This window comes from Ascaphus truei, chromosome 6 (genome assembly GCF_040206685.1).
Source record: "Ascaphus truei isolate aAscTru1 chromosome 6, aAscTru1.hap1, whole genome shotgun sequence".
Taxonomy (NCBI): Eukaryota; Metazoa; Chordata; class Amphibia; order Anura; family Ascaphidae; genus Ascaphus; species Ascaphus truei.
Window position 1 is genome coordinate 110,193,393 of NC_134488.1, and position 25,527 is coordinate 110,218,919.

The 25,527-nt window shown below is 39.8% G+C and overlaps 1 protein-coding gene across 4 annotated transcripts in view; it reads left to right on the forward strand.

Moving 5' to 3' along the window:
* The window catches only part of SHANK1 (SH3 and multiple ankyrin repeat domains 1), a 278,275-nt gene that overhangs the window by 223,184 nt on the left and 29,564 nt on the right, over window positions 1-25,527 (forward strand). For all 4 annotated transcript variants that reach the window (XM_075605770.1, XM_075605769.1, XM_075605773.1 and 1 more), the window contains exons 15-17: window positions 19,928-20,010; window positions 22,623-22,747; window positions 24,682-24,817. In XM_075605770.1, coding sequence (XP_075461885.1) covers window positions 19,928-20,010; window positions 22,623-22,747; window positions 24,682-24,817 — 344 coding nt within the window. The remainder of the gene's footprint in view (window positions 1-19,927; window positions 20,011-22,622; window positions 22,748-24,681; window positions 24,818-25,527) is intronic.

Below are 25,527 nucleotides of genomic sequence, written 5' to 3' on the forward strand. Positions count from 1 at the left end.
ACTAGTGCGTTTGTGATCAGATGCATTGTAAGGAACCCCAACCCTCTCTAATAGCGCGTCTGTGATCAGATGCATTGTAAATTCTTCTGTTTTTGGTAAAATTTTCAAATGGCCTCAAAATAGCAGGGAACTCTTTAAGGAGGTCTGTGGAACCCAAGGGTTCTTAGGAAACCCTGTTGAAAAACACTGAGCTTTTGGAATGAGCTTAGGTTGTCAGATTAAAATGATGGTGATGGTATATGCATTACTTTTGTTTATATGTTTTTGCGTTGGTTTCTTCCTTGAAGGTGGGATAGGAAGTTTTTTAGGGCAAAATTTTGCTGTCTAGGTGCAATGTCCCGGGTTAATGACTCCATGCCACACTTGTAGTCTGAGTCACACTAAAAAAATTATAACCTTTTAGACACAAATGCTACAGCTTAGTCCCCCTTCTTCATGCAAAGACCCCTTCATGTTTTAAAGAAGCACTCCAGGTGACACTTAAAAAAAAAAAAAAAGCAGATGGTCTCCGGTGCTGAACCGCGTTAATTTCAGGTGCAGGGTTCCCCTACATCCTGAAATACTTACCTCGGAAGAGGCTTTTTGGGGCTATCGAAATGTTGTTTTTTAAATGACCCGTGTCCTGCAGGCCAATAGGAAGCCATGATGGCATCCCTTGTGTGACTTTCAATTGGCCCACGTGATGCGGGTCATTTAAACAGCAGACAGATACACCCTCTTCTGAGGTAGGTATCTCGGGAAACAGTGGGTCCCCGGAGCCGGAATGAATGCGGTTCAGCTTCGGCAGCCCCCTGCTTCCCACCTATTACATTTTTTTTTTTAAAAAGGGTTGTTGGTGTGCTCCTTTAAGTACTTATGTGACAGTTAGCAGGTTCCATACAGGTGAGGTAGATATAGAAGAAGCATGTAGGGTGGTTAATGCTAAGTATAGAAAAGACTTGGGGAGCGCTCAATAAGTGATGTGCAAACAATGCAAAATAGTGAACGAGTTAAATAGTATTAAATTGCATAAAATGTGAATAAAATTAACTCTTAAACCATGTGCTGTGAAAAATTCTTGTCATATACTGTAGCTGCAGGTGCAAACAATGTGCAAAGTAGTGAATGAATAAAATACTCTTAAAAGTGCATATTATGGATAAAGTTGACTTTTAAAGTATATGCTGTACAGGCATACCCCGCATTAACGTTCGCAATGGGTCCAGAGCATGTATGTAAAGCGAAAATTTACTTTAGGTGAAGCAGTACCTTTTCCCCACTTATCGATGCTTCGGTACAGGTAAGGAGCCGGTATTGCTGTTCAGGACTTGCTGACGCATGCGCGAGCTGCCGTTTGCCTATTGGGCAAGGGGAATCAGCGCGTCACTACTACTGCAGTCTGTAGGGCAGAATAAGTGCCCGTACTCGCGAAGCGAGTGTACGGACACAGGGGTATGGTGCTATTGAAAATACTGTATGTCCTTACTCGCGAGTGTCCTTAAAGTGAGTGTCCTTAAACCGGGGTATGCCTGTAGAATGTTCTTCTCATGTGGCTGCATGTAAGTTCAGTCTTCCTCCCATAATCATAAGAAATTTGTAGACAATACCAATGGTGCAGGTCATAAAAGTATATTTGGGTCAAAACAACCGAGCTTTAAAATGTACACTCACATTTAAAACTCTGGAAACATTCCTTGTATGGGTATCTTTTTGCGTTGATGTTATTTTGGATAATTACTATCACAATCAAGTCACAAGTGCCGGGTTATTTTTTCTATTTCACTGGTTAAGGCTAAGGGCCTGTTTTCACTCTGGTTTTTTAAATCCCTTGCAGTCCTGAGATTTGACTTGAGGAGGCAGAGTGGACATATATTGATTATTATCCACATCAAGACATTGGTATGAACACACCTGAGAAACCTAGAAAATATGCTAATTTCAATCATTTTTTATTTATTTTGCTTATTTAAATTGGATTTATTTCCCAGGTATCTCCGGTGTGTTCACAGGTATCTCTCCCCGTGGAATACAAGTGACTCTATTGGAAGTACTCTCTCTCTCTTTATCACCTCTATCTTGTGTCTCTCATTAAACAAAGTGGCCAAATACTTCCAGAAACCTTGCATAAGGAACAAGTAAATTGACAAAAAATACAGGCCTCTTGCACTCAGATCTAATATATTTTCTCAGAACTTACATTCATAATAAATATTGGGTTCTACAGAATGATTGTGCTAATAATAAACAAGAGAAAAAGATAATAAAACAAATAATTAGTTGAAACTACCGTACTTTGTTTAAAGAATTATGGTCATATTTAATTTTATGGGGGACCACATTATCATCATGAATTGGTGAAGTTTGGAAGTTTCATTGTAGCATTGAACGCCAATTAATACATTTTGCCTTCATCATTTGCTTATAATTGAGTTTGGTATTGTTATGAATGTCATACATGCCTATTATATTGCATGTTGCTTCTTTTATTTCGGGAGGAGATGTATTGTGTTGTATGTATTTGGGGTATCACGTTTTGCCCATGTTAAACATGCAACGTAACATGTTATTTGTGGAAAGATCTGTTTTTATTTTTTCTGTATTTACAACAGAAAAACTCAATGTTACTTTGATTGTCCCTTTAGGAGGTGCAACTCTGCCCTAACCATAGTTATAGTCCCTAGTGTCTTCCCTGATGCCGCAGGGAAAGGTAGGATAGAACCCAGTGAGTGTTACGCCATTATTAGTCTACATTGCTTCTTCTTTGCTTGTTCGTGCAACACAGAAGTGTAGCTAATTGTTGTATCCCATAGCCCTAAGAGCTTACAGTCTCATTCTGATAGCAGAGGCATACTCCTGTGGATTTGCTACTGATATTCCTGAGTTATCTTCATTGTATTACTTGCAATCCATTCGAGAACCTTTTTTCTTTTCTCCAACAGCTCATAAAACCATAATCACAAATCATATGCTAATTCTGCCCCACATAAATCTCCGTGTGTGATTGTATTGACGTAGTCATACCTTGCACCACTGCTCTATCATATTTAATATGGTAGAGCACTGGTGCAAGGTAACACTACGTCAATACAATATGTTGTTGCTATATAATGTCTTTCTTAACCCTGATATCCATGTATGTAGTGTCACATACAAGTGGATGTACTGTATTCACTCATATTGCACATAGTACATATACAAATGTAAGTGCCAGCTGTGCAAGTCCTACGTAGAGTGCACGACAGGTAACTGTGTCTGTGCCTAAGGATTGCAGGTGCCAGTAATGGTCTCCGGAAGGGAGCAGCTTTTAATTACATTCTCCATTGCTCTTGCATGAAATCTATTGATGACAGTAATCCATGTACCTGCTTTGCTTTACACTCTAGGAGTAAAGCGTATTCTTAACCCTATCGGTTCCATAGAGTCCTGCAACACATCGTAGAGCAATGCATTTCACCCCTTTCTGTTGCTGCGCTCAATGTCCATGTTTATCCAAGACAAACATACCCGTCAACAGCCCTGATATCACTGAATAGTTCCTTGATGTAAAATTTGCCAGTAGATACTGTCCTGAGTCCAATTAGACTCCTGAAGTGTTGGGCACCACATCATAATGGCTCCCCTTTATGGGTTACCCTGGTTTCTAAAAAAGACTGGGTGAACTGCTGTCGGTTTAAGTTACACGGATAGAGCACCCAGTCCTTTCCAGTCATTTTCACTCTAAAATACTGACAATAGATTGAAAGAAATTATATGGTTTACACGGTTGTGTCCGAAATGTTCTTTCACGTTATTCTGTTGCTTTACCTTAATAAGTAAGGTTTCTATGTGACTTTTAATTACAGAAAACTTTAGTGGAATCAATTTGTGAATGATATTAATATGTCATATATAAGTACTAGTCCCTAATAGAGTTTTACTGACTCCAAACAACTAACAACACGAATGGAGATACTGTACAGTATGTATCGAGGAACACAATCTGCTTCTTCAATCAATTTCTCTTGCAACAATTTGAGTAGAATGTGTGAAACCTATAGTTTGAATCACTTATATCTGATGATGATGATATTTTGGGCCCACAACTTCTGATATGGCAGATTTCATTGAAAGAAGAAAAGTGCATTAGTTCCTGATATAAACCTTTTATTAAATATTGTTTAGGGATGCTCACTTGACCTGATGTTTTGGCTTTGCCTCTACATTTGTTTCAGGTTTTGATTATTGATTATGACAGAATATATGAATTTGATCATACAGTATTTATATTCGGAATCAGAAATGAGGAAACACAAATGAAAAGCCTCACTCCCACTTGGCAGCCTGTGGAAGACTTTGGTGTGTCCCTTAGTCTCTCTGCAACAACTAATTTTATACTAGTTGCTTTGACATCTAGATGCACTTGTTTACACTGAAACCCTCTTGTAAATTAAGCTAAAGTATGTGTGTGTGTGTACACCCTCTTTGAATTCTATGGTTTTACATATCAGGACATAATAACAATTTCTGTTCCTTAGCAGGTCTTAAAATGAGGTAAATACAACCTCAGATGAGCAACAACACATGACATATTACACCGTCTTATGATTTATTTAAGAAAAATAAAGCCAAAATGGAGCAGCCATGTGTGAAAAACTAAGTACTCCTTATGATTCAATAGCTTGTAGGACCACGTTTAGCAGCAATAACTTGAAGTAATCGTTTTCTGTATGACTTTAGCAGTCTCTCACATCGTTGTGGAGGAATTTTGGCCCATTGTTCTTTACACCGTTGCTTCAGTTCATTGAGGTTTGCAGGCATTTGCTTATGCACAGCTCTCTTAAGAACGGCCACAGCATTTCAATCGGGTTGAGGTCTGGCATTTGACTGGGCCATTGCAACACTTTGATTCTTTTCTTTTTCAGCCATTCTGTTGTAGATTTGCTGGTGGGCTTGGGATCATTGTTTTGTTGCATGACCCAATTTCGGCCAAGCTTTAGCTGTCGGACAGATGGCCTCACATTTGACTCTAGAATACTTTGGTATACAGAGGAGTTCATGGTCGACTCAATGACTGCAAGGTTCCCAGGTCCTGTGGCTGCAAAAACAAGCCCAAATCATCACCCCTCCACCACCGTGCTTGACAGTTGGTATGAGGTGTTTGTGCTGATATGCTGTGTTTTGTTTTCGCAAAACGTGGCGCTGTGCATTATGGCCAAACATCTCCACTTTGGTCTCGTCTGTCCAAAGGACATTGTTCCATAAATCTGTGGTTTGTTCAGATGCAACTTTGCAAACCTAAGCCATGCTGCCATGTTCTTTTTAGAGAGAAGAGGCTTTCTCCTGGCAACCCTTCCAAACAAACCATAGTTGTTCAGTCTTTTTCTAATTGTACTGTCATGAACTTTAACATTTAACATGCTAACTTAGGCCTGCAGAGTCTGAGATGTAACTCTTGGGTATTTTGCAATTTCTCTGAGCATTGCATGGTCTGATCTTGGGGTGAATTTGCAGGTAGTCCACTCCTGGGAAGATTGGCAATTGTCTTGAATGTTTTCCACTTTTGAATAATCTTTCTCACTGTAGAATGATGGACTTTAAATTGTTAAGAAATGGCCTTACAACCCTTCTCAGATTGATGGGCAGCAACAATTGCTTCTCTAAGATTATTGCTGATGTCTTTCCTCCTTGGCATTGTGTTAACACACCCGTGAATGCTCCAGACCAGCAAACTGCTAAGACTTCGGCTTTTATAGAGGTGGTCACACTTGCTGATGATCAATTAATCAAGGGCATTTGATTAGCAGCACCTGCCTGCTACTTAGCATCTTCATTCCTATGGAAGCAGTAAGGGTGTACTTAGTTTTTCACACATAGCTTCTCCATGTTGGCTTTATTTTTGTTAAATAAATCATGACACGGTGTAATATGTCATGTGTTGTTGTTCATCAGAGGTTGTATTTACCTAATTTTTAGACCTACTAAGGAACAGTTGATTGTTATTATGCCCTGATATGTAAAACCATGGAATTCAAAGAGGGTGTACTTTCTTTTTCACATGACTGTATATAGTGAAGATATTATACATGCTTGTAAAATGTTGAAATATCATATTTTTCATGTCTTTAAATGTATCTAAAATGACATTGTAATACCCTTGTGGCCCTTCTACTCCCAACTGTTTTCTGATCTGCCCCCTTTGGAGAACTAGTTGAAGAGAGTATTGTATCTTACTGTTTAGCTTCTGACAAAAAGGACAGATTCCACTATGTAGTGGATTTTGTGAGGGACAACTTGTGGTCAAGGGAATATTGCATTTTTTCATATCAAGCAAACAAAGACAGTAATTTCCAAATTGCTATAAGGTTCCAGCACTAAAGAGCTCTTGTCTGCAAAACAGGGTTGCAATTGTTTATAACAATAGCACATTTTCTGCTCCACATAGCAGATGCTCGCAACTGTGGCATTGCAAGAATCTTTAGGTGCCCCCTCCCACTGTTTAGAAAGTTGAGCTGATATCCCCTCTTTATCTATCCATTGGTTGATTAAGAGAGGTCCAACTAATACTTTATAATCTTGTAGGATTTTACATGTAATTGTCATGGCATCATACAAAATATGATTCACATATAAATCTATGCAAATTTGCATTATTTGACACAACTATAACTTATATCAGGAGTTATACCATCGTGACCTGATCGACTTCTCAAGATACAGAGCAATAGAAAGTTGTTACAAATATTATTCAAAAATTTGATGAATCTACCTTTCTAATTTGGAATATCTATGCCTCATTTTTTTGCCAGAGGTACAGACTGCAAATACTCTAGTTAAGACTATTATTACATGTGTATCGGCACGTTGTCAATGTATCAGTTTAAGACGAGAAAATACACACACTACCATGTGGAGATTTACTAGAAAAAACCTTTATTCTGTTAAAATGCATACATCATGTTCCGAGGTTTGAGACTTAAATGTCCCTCTGCAGCATTCGTTGAATTAGTCTGTCCTGCTGCACAATCAGCTCTTCAGACGAATGTGTAGATACAGTGACTATATGTTGTGCGCTGGCTTATGTCAATATGAATGTTTCATCTTTAGTCCTCAAACTAATCCATGTCAGAAATTCTTTCTGACTGCAATATCATCTTTCTTGAGGTTTACCAATCTTTTTTTAGTAAGCTTTTTCCACTCTGTTGAGTTACAGCAAGGCTAATGATGGGTTGTGCCTATACCTATAGCATCTGTTCTATATAAAGATGTAAAGGGTTAAAAGACGTAGCTATTCTATTCCCAACTGTGAGCTGCTGTGTATCAGCACTGGGAACAGCTCCCTTGCTTGCTTACTCTCTTGTTTGATTGAACAGTCTGCCAATGAGTACAGTTCTAGCCACTGCTGCCCTGCACACAGACACACGGAGGCAATGATGTGAGTATCATACAGTGGGTCTTGGCTAGGCTAGTGTACAGACGGCTGCGCTGCTGCTATACCATCACAGGCGCACTGCCTCTTGCTCTCTCCTTTCCTCTCTCCCCCTCTCTCTCTCCTTTCCGCTCCCTCTCTCTCCTTTCCACTCTCTCTGTCTCTCTCTATCAGCGAGGTATTTTAGAATGAGGCTGAGCTCTGCTGTAATTCTGAGGTTCGGAGAAGCATCATGGCTTTGTCTGATGGCAGGATGCAATCCTCCCTCTCCTCTAGCTGGCCTGCCTTGGGGCCCCGAAGGAGAAGTGTCTGGTATATTTACAGGTAAAGAGGATCTCTCTTTCAAACCAGCAAAACACCTCTTGTCACCCTTCTCCCCTCCTTTCCCAGCACTGTTTTATATGCATTATTGGTGGGTGGGTGTGTGTGTGTATGTGTGGGGGGAGGAGGGGGCTTAAAACCCCCCTCCCTTTCCCTAGACACACACTCTGACGATGCTGCCTCTGCCGTGGAGGGCCTAGCATTGGCTTTAACTGTCTTCCATTCATTTCTTATTCATTCACACAATTCATTCATCTTTCTTTCCCTCTGCTGCTGCTACACACATTCCGCCTCCCTCCTTCCCACCCCCATTCACCCATGTGTGTGTATATATATGTGTGAGTGTGTGTGCTTGCTCCATTCAGCTCTGTTTATCGATGCTGCTATGGCTTTCGTCTCTCTCCCTATTCAGGAGGGAATGAGGTAGGGGGAGGGGGGTTGACTGATATTCTGGTGCCTGCGTAATTAACCCCACTCTCCTATTTACCCTTAATAGCACAGCTGGGAGGAGGGAAGCAGAGGAGGGGGGGGTCATTTTAAAATGATGTGCTTATTGGGGAAGGATTGTGTGTGCGTGGAATTATCTCTGCAATTCTGTGGGTATCTTGTCCTGATGTTAACCCCAAAAAGGCTGGAGAAGGAAGCAATGCATTGCTCTGCAGTGAGGGTACTTGCAGTATACCATTCGTTTGTGACGATAAATCTCGAGTGTAAAATGGAGTAGAAATTGCTCCTATCCTCAAAGCATATGTGAAACCCTGGGCGAGCACTCACTGTAATGCCTCGGAGCATATATACTGTATATAGCTGTATATCTAAATACATTACACAGCATATTTCTACGCACGGATGTATAACCCCTCCGCTGCTGGACTGAGCTGCAGAACATTATAGCGGGTTCCCTACCAGCAAAGGTGTTTATATGTTAGTCAATCAGAATAGATGGGGAATCATTTATAGGGGAGATAAGGTGAGATTATTAATCATGCAGGCTAAGCACTAACATCCCTTTTCCCATACCCACTAATATTCCGCTGCCGTAACTCCTGATCGTGCTATTGACCACAAATTGTACAGTCACATACATTTTGCCTATGACTCCTCTTGTTGATTTGTATGATGCAAAGTTTTCACTTAATTTTTTCTTATGACTCTTTGTGCATTCATACATCGGTCTTTCGTGTTCTCCTACACAAATATTTTTTCTTAGTGCACACATACGTATGAGTAAACTCCTGCGCATATATATTGCCTATACTGTATAGTCATGTAATCGCCATGATGAATTTCTTATGATAACAAAAAGTATCAAATATACTGTTTAATTGTATTCGTACTGTAGTTACGGTAAGAAATGCCATCATGTATATACACATATTGCTATATTATGCGAGCAACTACCATGCACTCCCCTCCAAACATCTTTAATTAGTTGGGGGTTCCTATATCTTTAGCCAAAAGGTGCAAAAGACAGTGCAACTTTCCGAAACAAATTATTCATACGTGTACCTTTAAATGTATAATACTGCTTGCTGATATAATTGTTACTGTGATGGTTACATACTGTAGTGTAAATGCCCAGATTACTTGGACACTTTTGCTGCATCTACAGTTGTCAACTTGATACTGTCCACATATATAGCTGATGTTCTGATCTACCTGTAATGCCATTGTATTTGTTTCAAGAAAGTAAGACTAAGGGGGCTATGCACTAAGCTCAATGGGTTTGCTTTCTGATGTTCAAAAAAAGCACGTCCGTTAAAAAGTGAGTCCGGGGACGCGATTCACTAAGGCCTTGAGCCCATTTTTTAACGTACGTGCTCAAAACACCCACAGCGTACGTGTTGCTTTTTTCCCCCCTGCTAGCGTTCTTAAACTTCACGTACGCTAGCTGCTAGAAAAAAAAGCCGCATGTAACATTTGCATGGAGAATTGAGATTTGCATGGAGAAAACAACAATGAATTAATTAAACCATTAACCAATGAAACCAATTAATTCCTAAACCAACTCAAAATTAATAGTAACACTAACCAATCAAACCAATGAATTACTACAAAATTAATGAATGTAAACATTAAAAGACAAAGAAATAAATTCAAACAATATCTGAAATAACTATAAAACGCATTAGCTAACATACTGTAATACAACATTAACTACAAACGAACACCAATCGCAAACATTTTATTACCATTAAGCAGGAAAAAAACAAACAATCACATCCACATAAGAAATTGAAATTAAAAAAACCAACAGCAATACCAAGCCACAAATGCCTCCCAAATATTGTCATAATAATGTATTCATCTGTACCCAAAAAATCAAAAAACACATCCAATGAAGAAACCTGTAAAAAGAGACATTTACAAACATTCAATATATTACTTACCATTAGAAGCGATGGCCCTCCGACTCCCGGGGTAACAGGAAGCTCACGTACCTTGAAGGCCTCCAACAGCATCCGATGCCATCCGCCATGAAGATCCGGATCAGGTACCCAAATCTTCTTTTTTCTTTCTTTAATCACCTTCTCCTATCTTCATCTGTCACCATTTCTTGATCTTCTTTATCTTCTATCTTCATCTGTCAATCCAAAAAACCCCCATGGTAAATCCCAACCAATGTTGTCTCGTCGTCTTCTTGGGCTCAAATGAGGCGTCACAGCCTTAAATAGGGCTTGTGACGTCACATTTAGCCTCAAAATGGTTAACAGCCACCTGATTCCCTGTTCAATCCATGTTCCAACTTTAATTTTTTTTTTTACATGACGTCACTTAAAGGGAATGATGCCAGCCAATCAGAATGGCTGTGCTTCATTTGCCTTTAAGATGACTTCACTAAATCCAAGATGTCCGGCGTCACATGGTATTTCAGCCAATCAGAGTGTGGAATTGGTTCCCACGATCTGATATGCTGAAATACCATGTGACGCCGGCTTCGTCACGTCATCTTAAAGGCAAATGAAGCACAGCCATTCTGATTGGCTGGCATCATTACCTTTAAGTGACGTCATGTAAAAAAAAAAAATTAAAGTCGGAAAATGGATTGAACAGGGAATCAGGTGGCTGTTAACCATTTTGAGGCTAAATGTGACGTCACAAGCCCTATTTAAGGCTGTGACGCCTCATTTGAGCCCAAGAAGACGACGAGACAACATCGGTTGGGATTTACAATGGGGTTTTTTTGGATTGACAGATGAAGATAGAAGATAATGAAGATCAAGAAATGGTGACAGATGAAGATAGAAGAAGGTGATTAAAGAAAGAAAAAAGAGGATTTGGGTACCTGATCAGGATCTTCATGGCGGATGGCATCGGATGCTGTTGGAGGCCTTCAAGGTACGTGAGCTTCCTGTTACCCCGGGAGTCGGAGGGCCACCGCTTCTAATGGAAAGTAATATATTGAATGATTGTAAATGTCTCTTTTTACAGGTTTCTTATTTGGATGTGTTTTTTGATTTTTGGGGGAGGCACATTGACTGATAATATATTAATCTGTACTACTTTAGGGTACAGATGAATACATTATTATGGCAATATTTGGGGGGGTATTTGTGGCTTGGTATTGTTGTTGGTTTTTTTAATTTCAATTTCTTATGTGGATGTGATTGTTTGTTTTTTTCCTGCTTAATGGTAATAAAATGTTTGCGATTGGTGTTCGTTTGTAGTTAATGTTGTATTATGTTAGCTAATGCGTTTTATGGTTATTTCAGATATTGTTTGAATTTATTTCTTTGTCTTTTAATGTTTACATTCATTAATTTTGTAGTAATTCATTGGTTTGATTGGTTAGTCTTACTATTCATTTTGAGTTGGTTTTGGAATTAATTGGTTTCATTGGTTAATGGTTTAATTAATTCATTGTTGATGTTGTTAATGCTTGTATTCATTGGATTAGCTGGCTACTGTTTTTATTTAGGCATGCTAATGCAGTGTTTAATAATGGGCAAATAATCTATTATCCATATCTGGGTAATAGTTATTTTGCACATTATTGTACTGTATGTGTTAGGGGGGTGTATTTAGTTAGAAATAATGTTTAGTATTTTTGTAGGCACAACATTGGTACCGCAGGCCCGCGGGTACCCCGGGACTCCCACGGGGACCCCGGGACGGCCGCGGGGTCAGCCGGGGACACCCGCGCGACCCCTGGCCTCCTTCGGGGACCCCCGCGGGGTCAGCCGGGGACACCCACTGGCCTGTTGTATGGGTGTTGCGCATGCAAAAATGTAAAGCAAGAAATTTTTCAAAGTCCATCTTTTTTTGCGTCTACCTTGAGCTGACGTGTTCTGTTGAACGCAACTTTCGCGTACGCTAAGGTTACGTAGCCTAGTGCATCCCACTTAAGGGCAGAATTTAACGCAAACAAGGTAACGAACGAGCAAAGTTGGACTTAGAAAAATTTCCTGAAAAAAGTAAGTTTTAGAGCGCAAAGTGCCTGTTTGCATGACTTAGTGCATCGTGTTCAGCGCAACATCACGTTCTAAAAGCACTTTGCGCTCTAAAAACGACTTAACGGAGCTTAGTGCATGACCCCCATAGTATGTATGGTTATGTCACATGACTGGGACCGCTCTGTTTTGAAGAGCTTCGTTTCACCTAAGACCTGCACATGGCATCGTCTCTGTGACATCTGGACACAGTTTGACATTGGTATTTTCTTCCTAGCGTTTGTGCATCAGGATCTTGAAGTCATAATATAATTACAGTCTATAGTCGTTTTATTTCATTTATGATGTCATGATAAGAATCGATAGAAGACGAATTATGGACGCTGCTGAATCATAACTTACTTAAAGTTCATTTGTGTGTTTTAGTCTTGTGACTGAGCAATAGCTTTACTTCACAATCATTTTGCAATGAGTAAATATAGGCCCAATGTTGACCTGGTTGCGCCCTCTCTTGTTCTGACGACTAGAAGAAGGTATTTATGGAGTAGTTCCACAAATGACAAAAGTGAGCAAATGGAAGTGATTGGTTTAATGGCAATAAATAAATAATAATCAGGCAAGTAAATGTGTGTTTGTTTATTTAAGTTTCAGAGAGTTAATTTATAGTGAGGACTCAGAGAAAGGAGAGTTATTGTCTATCTTGTATCCGCCACCATAATGATAACATAATCAGCATTATCCATCCTTCACTAAGTAGGTGACCTCAAGCTAATCCAACTCAAATAATTCCCCAATCTCAATTTTTATTGTTCAAAAACATTTTTCCAGTCCACTTTTACAAATTTGTAAAGAATCCATCTACTGTTTTGTGAAGGCATCAGTTACTATGATTGAACACATTCAACGTTTCCCTGCCATTTTGGTCAGACAAGGGGATGTGCCTTTAATAAAACTATTGGTTCCCATTGTTAGATGCAAAACTTTTATTTATTTTTTGTCCTGGACAGGTTGTTTCCAGATCAATAGCGTGTTGATAATGTTTTAATACTGGATTCCAGGTAGGCAGCTACGATTTAGAGCAGTGGTCTCCAAACTTTGAAGTACGAGGGACACATCGTATATTCTACACTTTTTCGCGGGCCAAAGGAAAAAAAAAATCTTTTTATAATGTTTATATATTTTATAAATCTTTTTGGGGTAATCAGCATGATATGATTCAGAACAAAAGAGAAATATTACAATGACAAAGAAAAGATGCCGGGCTTACACTGGGAAATGATATATAATGAGCAAAAATATATATATTTCAAGTTGCTGCGGTATGGATAAAATCTTGTGAGGGGCCTGATTTGGCACACGGGATCCCTGTTGTTTGGAGACCCCTGATTTAGAGAATGAATTAAGCACTAGCGTTTGCGGCAACTTGTTTGACCAAAGGTATCTGCTAATTGGTTAACTACAGTTGTGTGAAAAAGAAAGTACTGTACACCCTTTTTTAATTCTATGGTTTTACATATCAGGACATAATAACAACCATCTGTTCCTTAGCAGGTCTTAAAATGAGGTAAATACAACCTCAGATTAAAACAAGGGCATTATTTTTGTTAAATCATGACACGGTGTAATATGTCATGTGTTGTTGTTCATCTGAGGTTGTATTTACCTAATTTTAAGACCTGCCAAGGAACAGTTGATTGTTATTATGTCCTGATATGTAAAACCATTGAATTCAAATAGGGTGTGCTTTCTTTTTCACACAACTGTATGTATCTCTTTGAACTAGCCATCTCTCTTACACCGACAAATTGAATAACTTGTTATTTATGTAAACTGTTTTCATTTTGCAACATAGATTTTTACACTATTTTAGCATTCATAACCTATACACAATCTCAAAGGTGTTGGTCTACATAACTTCTGCAGTCTTCGTTACCACTCAGACACACCTCAGGTGAAGCAGAGGTTGGCATAGAAGCAGATTTACATAAGAAACTCTAATAGATGATAAAATACATACATATAGCAGAGACAATAACAGATGTAACAAACCATTCATTAGGTTTGGTTAGTTAAGGGTGGATGTTAGGCAAAGACAAAGATATCCGAAACCAGGGGTAGTCAACTCCAGTCCTCGTGGGCTACCAACAAGTAATGTTTTCAGGATATCCCTGCTGTAGCACAGGTGGCACTGATTGAGCCACCTGTGCTGAAGCAGGGATATTCAGAAAACCTGACCTGTTGGTATCCCACGAGGACTGGAGTTGGTTACCCCTGTCCTAACCAAAGCCTATGTGTCACGGAAGACAGAAAAGGAGAAACACCACTTATAAGCAACTACTTTAAAAAGGGTTGAGAAGAGTGCAAATAAGGCCACATGTGGCAGAACAAAGGAGCCTGGAGTAGCTAACACCACCACTGACATTCCTGTTCAACTAATCAGATAGAACAGGGGTGGAAGGCTGATTTCAGTGGTAGAACAGGATGGACTCAAAAAGTCCTGTATTTCTATAGCCAGGCATATCTGATTGATTAATTAAAATAAACTGTTCACTGTTACTTTATACAGAAAGCTATCAGAAACTGGACAGGAGTAACAGGTAAAGGGGCCAAGTAGGGGACAGAAGTCTAACAGAGAAGAGAGGGGCGAATAGTAAGGTCGTGTTTTAGAGAGATTAACTATACATGTCTGCTCTACGGTACAAAGACAAACATTTGAGACATAATATGGTGGGACTTTGGTAACCTTGCAGAGTGCTAACGAGTATGGCAACTATTATTATTTAATGTTGAGATTGTCAAATTTGTGGAAGAGGATCTGTGGCACAGAATAGGTGATGGTTGGCACGGTGCTGAGAACCAGCACATATAGAGGGATGGATTGTACCTTCTCTGATGTGTGTGTTATGCCATATATTAATAGGGCAATCACCAGCAGTGTAGACAATAAAAAGTATTGATTATATATCATTGAGATTGCTTTCTTTATTTTGGTGGCTACATACCTAGAAGGCCTAGTATAGGGAGAACAAAACGGTACATGGGTTGATCCAAAAGCTTTTGTTATAGGGCACAAAAAAACATAAATTTAAGGTAGGACATAATGGTAACACCATGACATTACAGATGAGCATAAATGCAAAGTTCAAGTGTAAGACAAACATTTATATAACTAGTTTTCTTGCTATAACAGTGTAAGTATATGCCAGGCAAACATGAGCAGGAATATTCTGCTGATAGTGTATGAGACTGATAGATCAGCTTTCCAAGCTCTAAGAGTTTGTAATGACAGATACGATAAGTGATGTAAACTTAAGCTAGCAGTAACTAAGCTGACAGTTTTGCTATGTTGCTGAATCAGAGTAAATTGAGCAGGACTACTTATTGGTGACCTTACAATGTAAGCAAAGTGTCATGAAATCACTATCATATTTTTTGCCTTGTGTCCTTGTATGGGATTTTCAAACTTTGTACACTCGAGAAAAAGCATAACAAATAATATACAACATTGAAGAAACCACTCAAATCACATATTTATTATAACTAAACAGTAAATATATCACAACCTTAAATATCACTGTAAGGCTACGATAAGTGCAGCATAGTAATTATAATACTGTTTATGTGCACTGATGTTTTTAAACTAAGTACAGTAGTGATTTAAACTCCCATCTGTTTAGTACCACACAATAGGGAAGATTCGTCAATGGCTGGTACAGGTTAGCACACTCGCTCCAGTGTTATCTCGAATTCAAGTCAATGGGAGATAACGCCAGATCGGGTGTGCTACCCCTTACCGGCGCTTGATGAATCTTTCCCAGTATGGTGGTAGACACAATTTTTTGCTGTGTTTTGAATAGCTCTAATAATACATGTTTTGTGTGATAAAAGTTATAGCAAGGTTATCACACTAATTGAATCCCATGTGTCATAGGGGCACATGTATCAAGTGTCCGTATGGCTCATCACACCCGTTCCCGGTGTAAACGCCTATTGACTTGAACGGGTACAATAATAATCTGTACCGGCACTTGATAACTTTGCCTCATAGTATTATTGTATGTACCCATTTGGTCATTCTGATATAATATCTTGACATATTTTGCGCTATACTCTGTCAGCATAACAATGTAATCTTTTGGACATTCTGAGTTATACTTTGATACTGTATGTGTTTGCACTCTGGCCAGTGGCATGTGTTAAACCTGTGCCGATAATAGTGTAGCCCTCCTCACCATGGGTGCAACAAAATCTAATATGGTTACCGGCTCATCTAAAGCCAATAACAGTGGCATAAAGAATGGGGTTTGATTTTTCCCCCCTTTTAAATAAAGAGGCTGGGAAAGTTGAGATCCATATGGGGAAGGGACAGAGCTATAGTATTGTGCAGCAAATGCAGACCCATTCGTGTTGGTTTCTTTGAGTAGGCTGGTGCAAGCTGAACTACGATAGACACACTTGATTTAGTTGGTGTATTGTATGGAAGTACGTCTTAGGGGTAGATCTGCTAAGCAATGGTCTGAAGTTGCCATATCTGGTGTTATTTATGAAAGTTCCCCTGCTACAAAAGTACTGCAAACGGTATTGCAAAAAATACTGCCACATTTGTCAAAGAAAACTTGACCTTGGAAGCAGTGAGATTCCTTTGTGTTTGAAACATCTGGTGCAGTTGTGTACCGCATTTTTGCTGCCGGGAGACTTTGATAAATAGCCTCCATAATGTGGTGTAGGCAAACGGCAACATTTGTTATAGTAAGTGCCATATACTTTAGTTATATTTCCTAAAGTCTCTTTGTGAAACTCTAACCACATCTTATGGAAATTCAAGCAAGCGGCCATTGGACGTGCTTCATCTGTACCATGTCCATACTGCGTCTTCTTGGGCAATCTGTGTTGGGCAGACTCCTCCTCTGGCAGTACTGTATGTGTTGCTGTTTGTTCCTGTCTGTCTCTGCCAACTGCCTGTACAATTTAAAACGTCACCCCGCAGAAGCCATATGAAAGATTGTAAGCCTGAAATGAAGGAATGTAAGGGTGAGTGGGAGATGCCTAATGTTACCCCACGTAAGTTACAAAGTCCTCATTAACTCGTATGATTAAGTAAAATAATCGCCGCTAACAGGGGGGCGGGGGGTTAACGAATTTTGCCCAAATCTTAATTTGCAAATATTAAAGAAAAAGGGAAAACAAATATATAAAATAAGTAAATTGCATGGCAAAATTGGTTAATTGTGCCGGAAATTTTTTTTACCCAAAAAGTTGTTTTAAAATTTGTTTCATCTGGGACCAGAAGGTTAGTCCCCCGAATGTGAGAATGTACTTATGGAGTATTCATTCACGCGCTAAAAGGCTGAAGCTCAAGTTGGTACCTTAAACCAGTGGTGGCCAACTCCAGTCCTCAAGGGCCACCAAAAGGGTCAGGTTGTAAGGATATCCCTGCTTCTGCACAGGTATTGGATTGGGCCACCTGTCCCTGAAGCAGAGAGGTCCCTAATACCTGGCCTGATGGTGGCCCTTGAGGACTGTAGTTGGACTTAAACCTTTGCTGGCACAGAGCAAAAACAAAATGGAAACCGAGTTAGCCCCTCTGGCAGTGAAGGGTTTAAAGCGGGTTGTTAACCCTATATTTCTCGTAGCTGCTATTGATTATATTTTATATTATATCATTATACATTTCTCAAATTAACCCATTATTTTCTATTAAATGTGAAATGTTTATTTATGTACTTCAAATAAAATCCAGCAACCCCCCTTATTGCAGCTATTCAACAAAGCAATCTGATTATATTACGTAGCTTGTATGTGGGATTGCAGTTTAAAGTGTTGCTGCAAGTTCCAATCTCCTACTGAGAGCAGGAATTCCAGAAGATGATGTATGGCTTTGGTACTATGGCTATTGTATTACTATAAATATGGCTGGAATATACAATCTTCATAACGAGCCCAGTATGATATAGGAAATCATACCGCAATGTAGTCTTAAGACTGGTGAAGAGTTATGGTGGAGTGTTTAATAAATTTGGTACTGGCCATAAGATGTGTTAAAACGAAGCCATTAAATAATCTTATTTTAGAACCAGCTTCCCCATAGATGCAAGATAGGAAGATTAAACTGGAATCTTTGTTTTGATGTCAATGGTCATTTCATATATCAGACAATTTATTAGGGGAATTGTGATACATTTTTAATTGATTGACTAAATATTATACAGACAAGCATTAGAGAACTAACCTTCTCTCTTCCCCAGGACAGAGATACTGAATATATGTCAGATTTAGGATTATGGGCCACATTTATTAAGCAGTGCTATGGCCTAGGACACAATCCGATGCTAGAAGACACCTTAAATATGTCCCTCTGTGCCTCCGTCATTTAAGTATTCTGTAGCTATCTTAGTTACATTAAAACAACATGAATACTTGATATGAAATGCTCTTTTACTACACATCTGAGGAATTGTCAGTCCTTGGAGAACTGCACTGTGGCGATTACAATTATTTTCCCTGAGTTGTGAAAAATTAAATTTTTTGCAAAGTCAATACTATGACATTTTTTATTTTCTCCATAGGTAAGACCTCTTCTGTGCTTCTATAACTTCCATTCTGTAAGGTCAGGTTATACCACATGAGATCTCAGAAATGCTGGCTTCATCAGTTATTCAGAACCATAGTCATACATTAAAAGCCGGCTTCTTGCAACTTTTCATATCTATGGAGTTCTGCAGCTGATGGTTTGAGTTCTGTCAGCCTTTTTTGATAACCTACCATCATATTTAATATCCAGATGTTAAGATTACATTACTGGTGTAGAATTAGACCTCACGTAAATATTCTGAACAGGTATACCGTAAGCATGCACTGCTTATGTACATAACTGCTAAGTATATAAAACTATTTCTAACAAGACACAACCCTTTCCTACAGTATGTTTCATCTGTGTACACAATTTTCACTGGATCATTTGGGATATTTGGTTTTCTTGTTGTCCTCTTCAGTTAGTTTCGAAAGATGTATTAGATTTTACCAATTGTTCATCAAGTGAGTTTGTTTTTTCATCATCACACCACAATGTGCTCTGTGAAATACCATCATTTCTTCCCTGCAATTTCTGGATTATCCCCACTCATTGGCAGCAAGAAAGCAAATACAGCTCAACCCCGTTACAACGCGATCCGTTACAACGCGAATCCGCTTATAACGCGATGCAAGCGTGGCTCCCAATTTTCGTATTTATGAATACTTTACAACACAATTATAGGTATCTTAAATACATTATTGTACAATGCATACAATTGTACATTATTTCTAACACGATCCGCTTATAGCGTGATGTGATTCTTTGGATTCCAAGCACAGCGTTATTGGGGTGGGGGGGTTGAGCTGTACAATATCATGGTTTAAAGCTTTGTGCCCATTGCACTGTGCAATACTCCATTTGCTGCATTGTTTCTGTAGATTAGAACACATGTTTTTTACGAGTTGTGTGTTTTTTTTTTTAGAAGACTAACCTCAACCCCAGTAGCATTGAAGGGGCTGAGTGATGCGTTGCAGGCCTTTTCAGGACTGAAGGGGTTTAGGTTCTCAATGTATGTTCTGTCAAACTATAACTACATGAAAGGGCATCTTCTTCATATGTTTTATTGTATGCAATACATTACATTTAGAGGCATTACATGTTTCATGGTTTCATAGTCCGCCACAGGGATTACCATTGTAAATAGATTTTAGGATTGCCTAAATGTGCTTAGCAATTGCCTAATTTACATCAGGGTTGCTTGGCCTCTTCCATTGTATCATAGATGGAGCCACACTAACATTTCCATTCTTATTTCAGTGACTACATTATTAAAGAAAAGACTGTGCTGTTGCAGAAGAAAGACAGTGAAGGATTTGGCTTTGTGCTGAGAGGAGCGAAGGGTGAGGACACTCTTTCTTATAATTACTAAGGGTCACTGGTGTCTCCTTGCTCTGCTGGACTGAGACTGAGTGCTATGGTACCCACAAAGAAGCATAAAGATATGTTTTCCTTTAACAAGTACAAACGACTAAGATTAAGCCGATTGAATACAAGATGTGAAAGATCTCATCTGTATTACACCTTAGAGAATGGGAACCGTATGTACAGCTGTAGTCTGCATGGATGATGATTGAGGACTCCACTCTCTCCAGATCAATCATGCCAGTCCGTGGCAGTGCAGGGTGACTGTAGTGATTTTTATTCTACAGAGCAGATTACTGAAAAGAACACTTTTTTGCACAAACCCTCTTCATGGTACCGCAGGAAACATCAGTCGGTGTGAGGGACAGAAGACCGGAACGTCCCTACATAGGTGTTCATTCACAAACTCGTATTACCGTGCAGTATTGGTTAATACCTCTTGGCAAACGACCCCCAAATCTCTCGTATTCCAGTCACAAATGTTGCCTACACCTAGACAAGCTGCTGTAGATACTGTATGTACACCATGCTATATAAGGCATTTGCAATTAAGTCTTGAGATAAAGTCTTTAGCAAACCCTTACTTTAATTAGTCTGGGAAAAGGTGCATTTTCAAATTTGAAGAAATTACCATAATGAACGCGCAGTCTGCTTCCTTCCACACTGGAATTTGTCTTCTTTTTCATTAGAAGGTGGGCTACAACTGCTAGAATGAGGTGATGTACTTTTCTCACTGCTCTACTTCTTTCTACTCTCTGCAATGCCAGGTGCTTGAGCACTCATGTCGATGCCACTCTTTTGTTATCAGGTTTACTGCAGGACAACTGCATATATTCTCAAGTTGTTTGTGGGAGCATGACTCATAATTCTGCATTGTCGCCCAGGGTTTCCATTTTGATGTTTGTTCTGGTTCTGAACACGCAAAAGAAAAACCAGGACACGCTTTTTCCTAATCCGTGCAGCTCATTAATGCTGAATGTTGTAACTGCAAATCATAATATTAGGCTTATAAGAAGGTTAACATTCATGGAGGATAATTGGAAGGTTAAAGCAGGATAACCCCCTTTCCTTATGCCTAAGGGAAATTGTGGGCGACTACGTGCGCTGCTGTTATGTGTACGCTTACAGGAGGCCTAAGCCACCACTTCTGGGCGCCTGGGGTGAGGTCTCTCTCTCTCTTCTGTGCAGCGCCTCCACCTATGAGAGATCCCAGCATGGGCGGGATGATTCCGCATAGGACTCAATACTCATTAATAACAATACCACACTATAATTATAACTGGGCTTTACTATAATGGCATAGAACATACACAACACTCAAATACAAATCAACAATAGTACAATACCCAACACCACTGTGCGGTTCCCCCAAAGTAGTGAGTGTGCCCTGGGCACCTAAACACCTGGTGTCCACAGAACAATCCCACACCCAAATGTGAGGTAGCGCTACCCTCCTTGTGATGTGATGATGCACGATGGTTCCTTCCTGGTCTCAGGCCAGACCAGGGAATATGGAGATGATGTTGCTGGATCAGATCCTATGCCGCAGGGCCTCAAACACAACTCCCCTCACGCCTTATCCAGGAAGCGGTGTGCCGTTAATCTCCAGCCGGAGGGTTCCACCTCTGTGCTGCCACGTGCAGCTCTTGTCAAAGGCTGAAGTCTGCCGCGTGGACGTCCGTCCACCGGCGCAGTAAGGCGGCTATCACTCTAATGTGGGTGGGGTCCCTATCTGGGTCCTTCCCTGCAATACTGAATTGATATGGCTCAGGGCTAGCTGGGGCCTAGGGGAAAGGACTAGGCCTAATCCAGGAAGCTACTGCTCCCTGGACACTACCTGTCTCCTCGGTGCCTCCGTCAGACTGCCTCACTATCACCAGTCCTGCGGAGGAGATCCTCCCATCCAAAATGGCTGCTCGTGCCCTTTCCTGCAAGTCCTTCTGGGACTTGTAGTCTTTAGTTCCTATTGGAGCCCTTCAAGGATGGCCGCCGCACTGGTCGCAACTGTGCATGCGCACCAGATCCAAAATGGCCACCGCCACTTCACCCCGATCGTGCAGAGCTCTACAGACCTGCTAACCAGCTGAGCAGTTCCCCCTCACCGGAGTTAAGGCGGGGAGACTGCTACAGCAGTATTTGTCATTTGCCAGCTGGATCCCTGTCTATAGAACTTTATGTATCTCAGCCTGTTGTTAACACGTTTCAGAATATTATCATTCACTCCTCCTTCTCCCAACCTCTGCTCTCCTCAGTATGGGCCTTCATACTGTATTCACAGCCTTACATATACTACGGCGAGTAGGAGAGATCCACACTTTCTAATTAAACTGTTACCAAATCTCTTTAATTGTCCTGTCTATGTACCCACGAGGCAAGTCTATAAGTGGCTATTAGCCAGATGGGTAACAACGCTTTTGGTCCACATATGCATGATACAGTACAATGCTCGATGACGCTCCTTACAAGTTCTGAGCACTGAGCATTGTTAGGATGGGATCGGATGTAGTATTTGGGCTGACCCAATATTTGCAGGTTCTCATGGATGCAAACTTGAAAAATGTCATTTGTTTTTATGATTTTTTTTTTCCAGCGCAAACCCCAATTGAAGAGTTTACTCCAACGCCGGCGTTCCCAGCACTGCAGTACCTGGAAAGCGTGGATGAAGGAGGCGTGGCTTGGAGGGCGGGGCTGAGGATGGGCGACTTTTTAATTGAGGTAATTACTGCACAGTTTTTTTTACAGAAATCATCACATTTAAACCTTTTCTCTGGTAGAACATTCTGCAACAGACCTGACCGTAAAGTAGCTAATACACGCCATTCTTTGTTAGGTGATATATTTATTAACATGAATATGACATACACACTGTACTAGAAATTAAATGTATCTTCTGCTTCTTTCGCAATTTGTTACTCAAACTGACTTATTAATAATAAAAGTGACTGATGGCAAAAACACCAGGGCCTACTTTAGATATTTTAGATACAGTAACTTTGTCTATTACTGTTTTGTAATGAGCTTTAGCATTGCAAAGTGACTACCAGGCAGTAAAGTGCAAATTGTCACACTAAAACCCCCTTGTAAGTTACGTATTGTAAATATATATGGTACAGATATTATACAAGCTTCCAAAATGTTATGATCTCATTTTCAAGTTTTTAAATATATCTAAAATGACATTACAATAAGCTTATGGCCCTTCTAGTCCTAAATGTTTTGTGGGCTGGCCCCTTTGGAGAATCGGCTGACGAGCCCTGCTATACATGGTGGCACACGGCCTGTTCTGACCTTCTATGCTAAATCCTGGGAAAAGAAATCTAAATGAGCTTTTGTTCCTTCACAATGATGCGTGCAGCTGCAGCCTTTTCTATGGTGTTCAAGTAAGCTAATAATGCTTTATGAAGCATGCAGTAAGAAAACACTGAGCGTTATAGAATCACAGGGATTTCATTTGCAACCCATCCCAATAAAATGTAGCCTCAGTGGGAAGGGCAGGTTTACTTATCGGAATGTAAGTAATCTACTAGATTTTTTTTCCCCACACGATCATGTATATGACCATGGCATATCTGTGGATCTCTGTCCTTGATGTGAATCTGAAATTTAGCCTGGATTTGATTGTTTTAAATTGCATGACCTAGCAGGAGGTTTGCATGGAGGATTAGGCACTGCTGCAGACTCATTAAGTTTAGGAACCCAAAGAAACAGCACAACAAATGAAAGCCGTAAAGGACAGTGTAGCAGAACTGGGAACGCCTCTCCTGGGGAATAGAAAACTGATTTGCTAAAAAAAAAAATGGAACTATTTTATTTATTTTACATCTCATTCTTGGACTGGCTGAAAATAGACAATGAACAGATTTGTATTCACTGTAATGATTCCAATGATAAGATTAGTGATTATTAGGCCATTAAACCCTGTAACACCAGTACAGGAATCCAGGAATGTTGCTTATTGATTCTTATGTGCCATGTAATTAAATCAAAATCTGTTACTGAAAGATAATGCGCATGTCTATACACACACAGACCTATGTGTATAGTTAAGCATATACACACTGACAATGCTGGGTCAGACCAAATGGTCTATATATCCCAGAATCCGGTCTTCCACCGTAGAAAGCTTGTGGGTGAGCACATCACTCACTCTGCCTACAGATATGTCCATGCTGCTGGTATCCATCTATAAACTTTATCTTTATGAAGAGATCAGACCCTATTTTTATACTTACAAACTTTTGTCATGTAATACAATACAATACAATACAATTACATAGTAGAATACAGACAGATGCAAAGTAATTTCTATTAATTATTATGTCTCGTTTGCCTGTTTTGCATTGTGGCCTCTTGTTGGGTGCCTTCAGTTCAAGTTCTGTATGCATCTACTCTTTGTGGTACTACATTTATACATTTGTATATAATACATATTTAAAGATCACAAGAATGAACAGTTTGCTAAGCTGATTCAATACATAATAATGTCAAATCTTAAAGTTTCTATGGGAGTACTGTTGGGTGTCACCTTGTCTGTGAAGATAGGGACCTAGAGGAAGATTTGTTATGGAGAGGTTAATTATTGATTCAGTGGTTGGATAGTATTTAATCCTTATTCAGTCTGCCTGAGATCCAGTGTTTCCTGTTCTCAGGTAAATGGGCAGAATGTTGTGAAAGTGGGACATCGTCAGGTTGTAAATATGATTCGGCAGGGAGGAAATAACCTAATGGTTAAAGTCGTCATGGTGACTAGGAACCCTGAAATGGAGGAAGCCATGAGGAAGAAAGGTACAGTATACAGTGATGATGTCCTGTACTTTCTTACTTTCCCCAACTTGCACTCTTCTTCTCTCTCTTATATATACATTTCGCGCACCTTCTGCCTGCGCTGATCTGGATAAAGTTCATCTTCTTTGCTGTACTGTAACTAAGTTAAATTCCCAAGCACAACTTGAACAATGTAGGGCTCCGTACAAATGCACATGATCAGATAATGTTGGTAGGAAAGTTGCTTATATTGTAATAAATGGGAATAGGGGAAAGAGGGGGAAGGCTCTTGCTACAGTCTGTTCTATTGGATCTGTTATATTGGATAACTGGTGCCAAGGGTATAGGTATATATGCCGACAAAGACTTGCCGAAGCAAGTAAAAAGACCCCTTTTTAACTTGCACTCATAATGCTTATAAGTGCTAGTTCAAAAGGGGTCTTTTTACTTGCTTCGGCAAGTCTTTGTTGCTTATATTGTAAGTCACAATGTATGTGTCAACCCAACCCAATCATAAATGCTCTGTACTGGGAGAGCGTGATCTAAAATTTGACTCTCATCCTGGATGTACAAGTGAAGGCACTAATCCAAACAGCAAATGGGTAATGACTATGTCAACCAGTGTTTCCTCTTTAGAGTTGAGTACCTTTTCATTAAAGGTGGTGTTATATAAATGCATTTACTGTAGTTCTTATCTAACGCTGTGACCGTACAATAGCTCTGTATCGGCT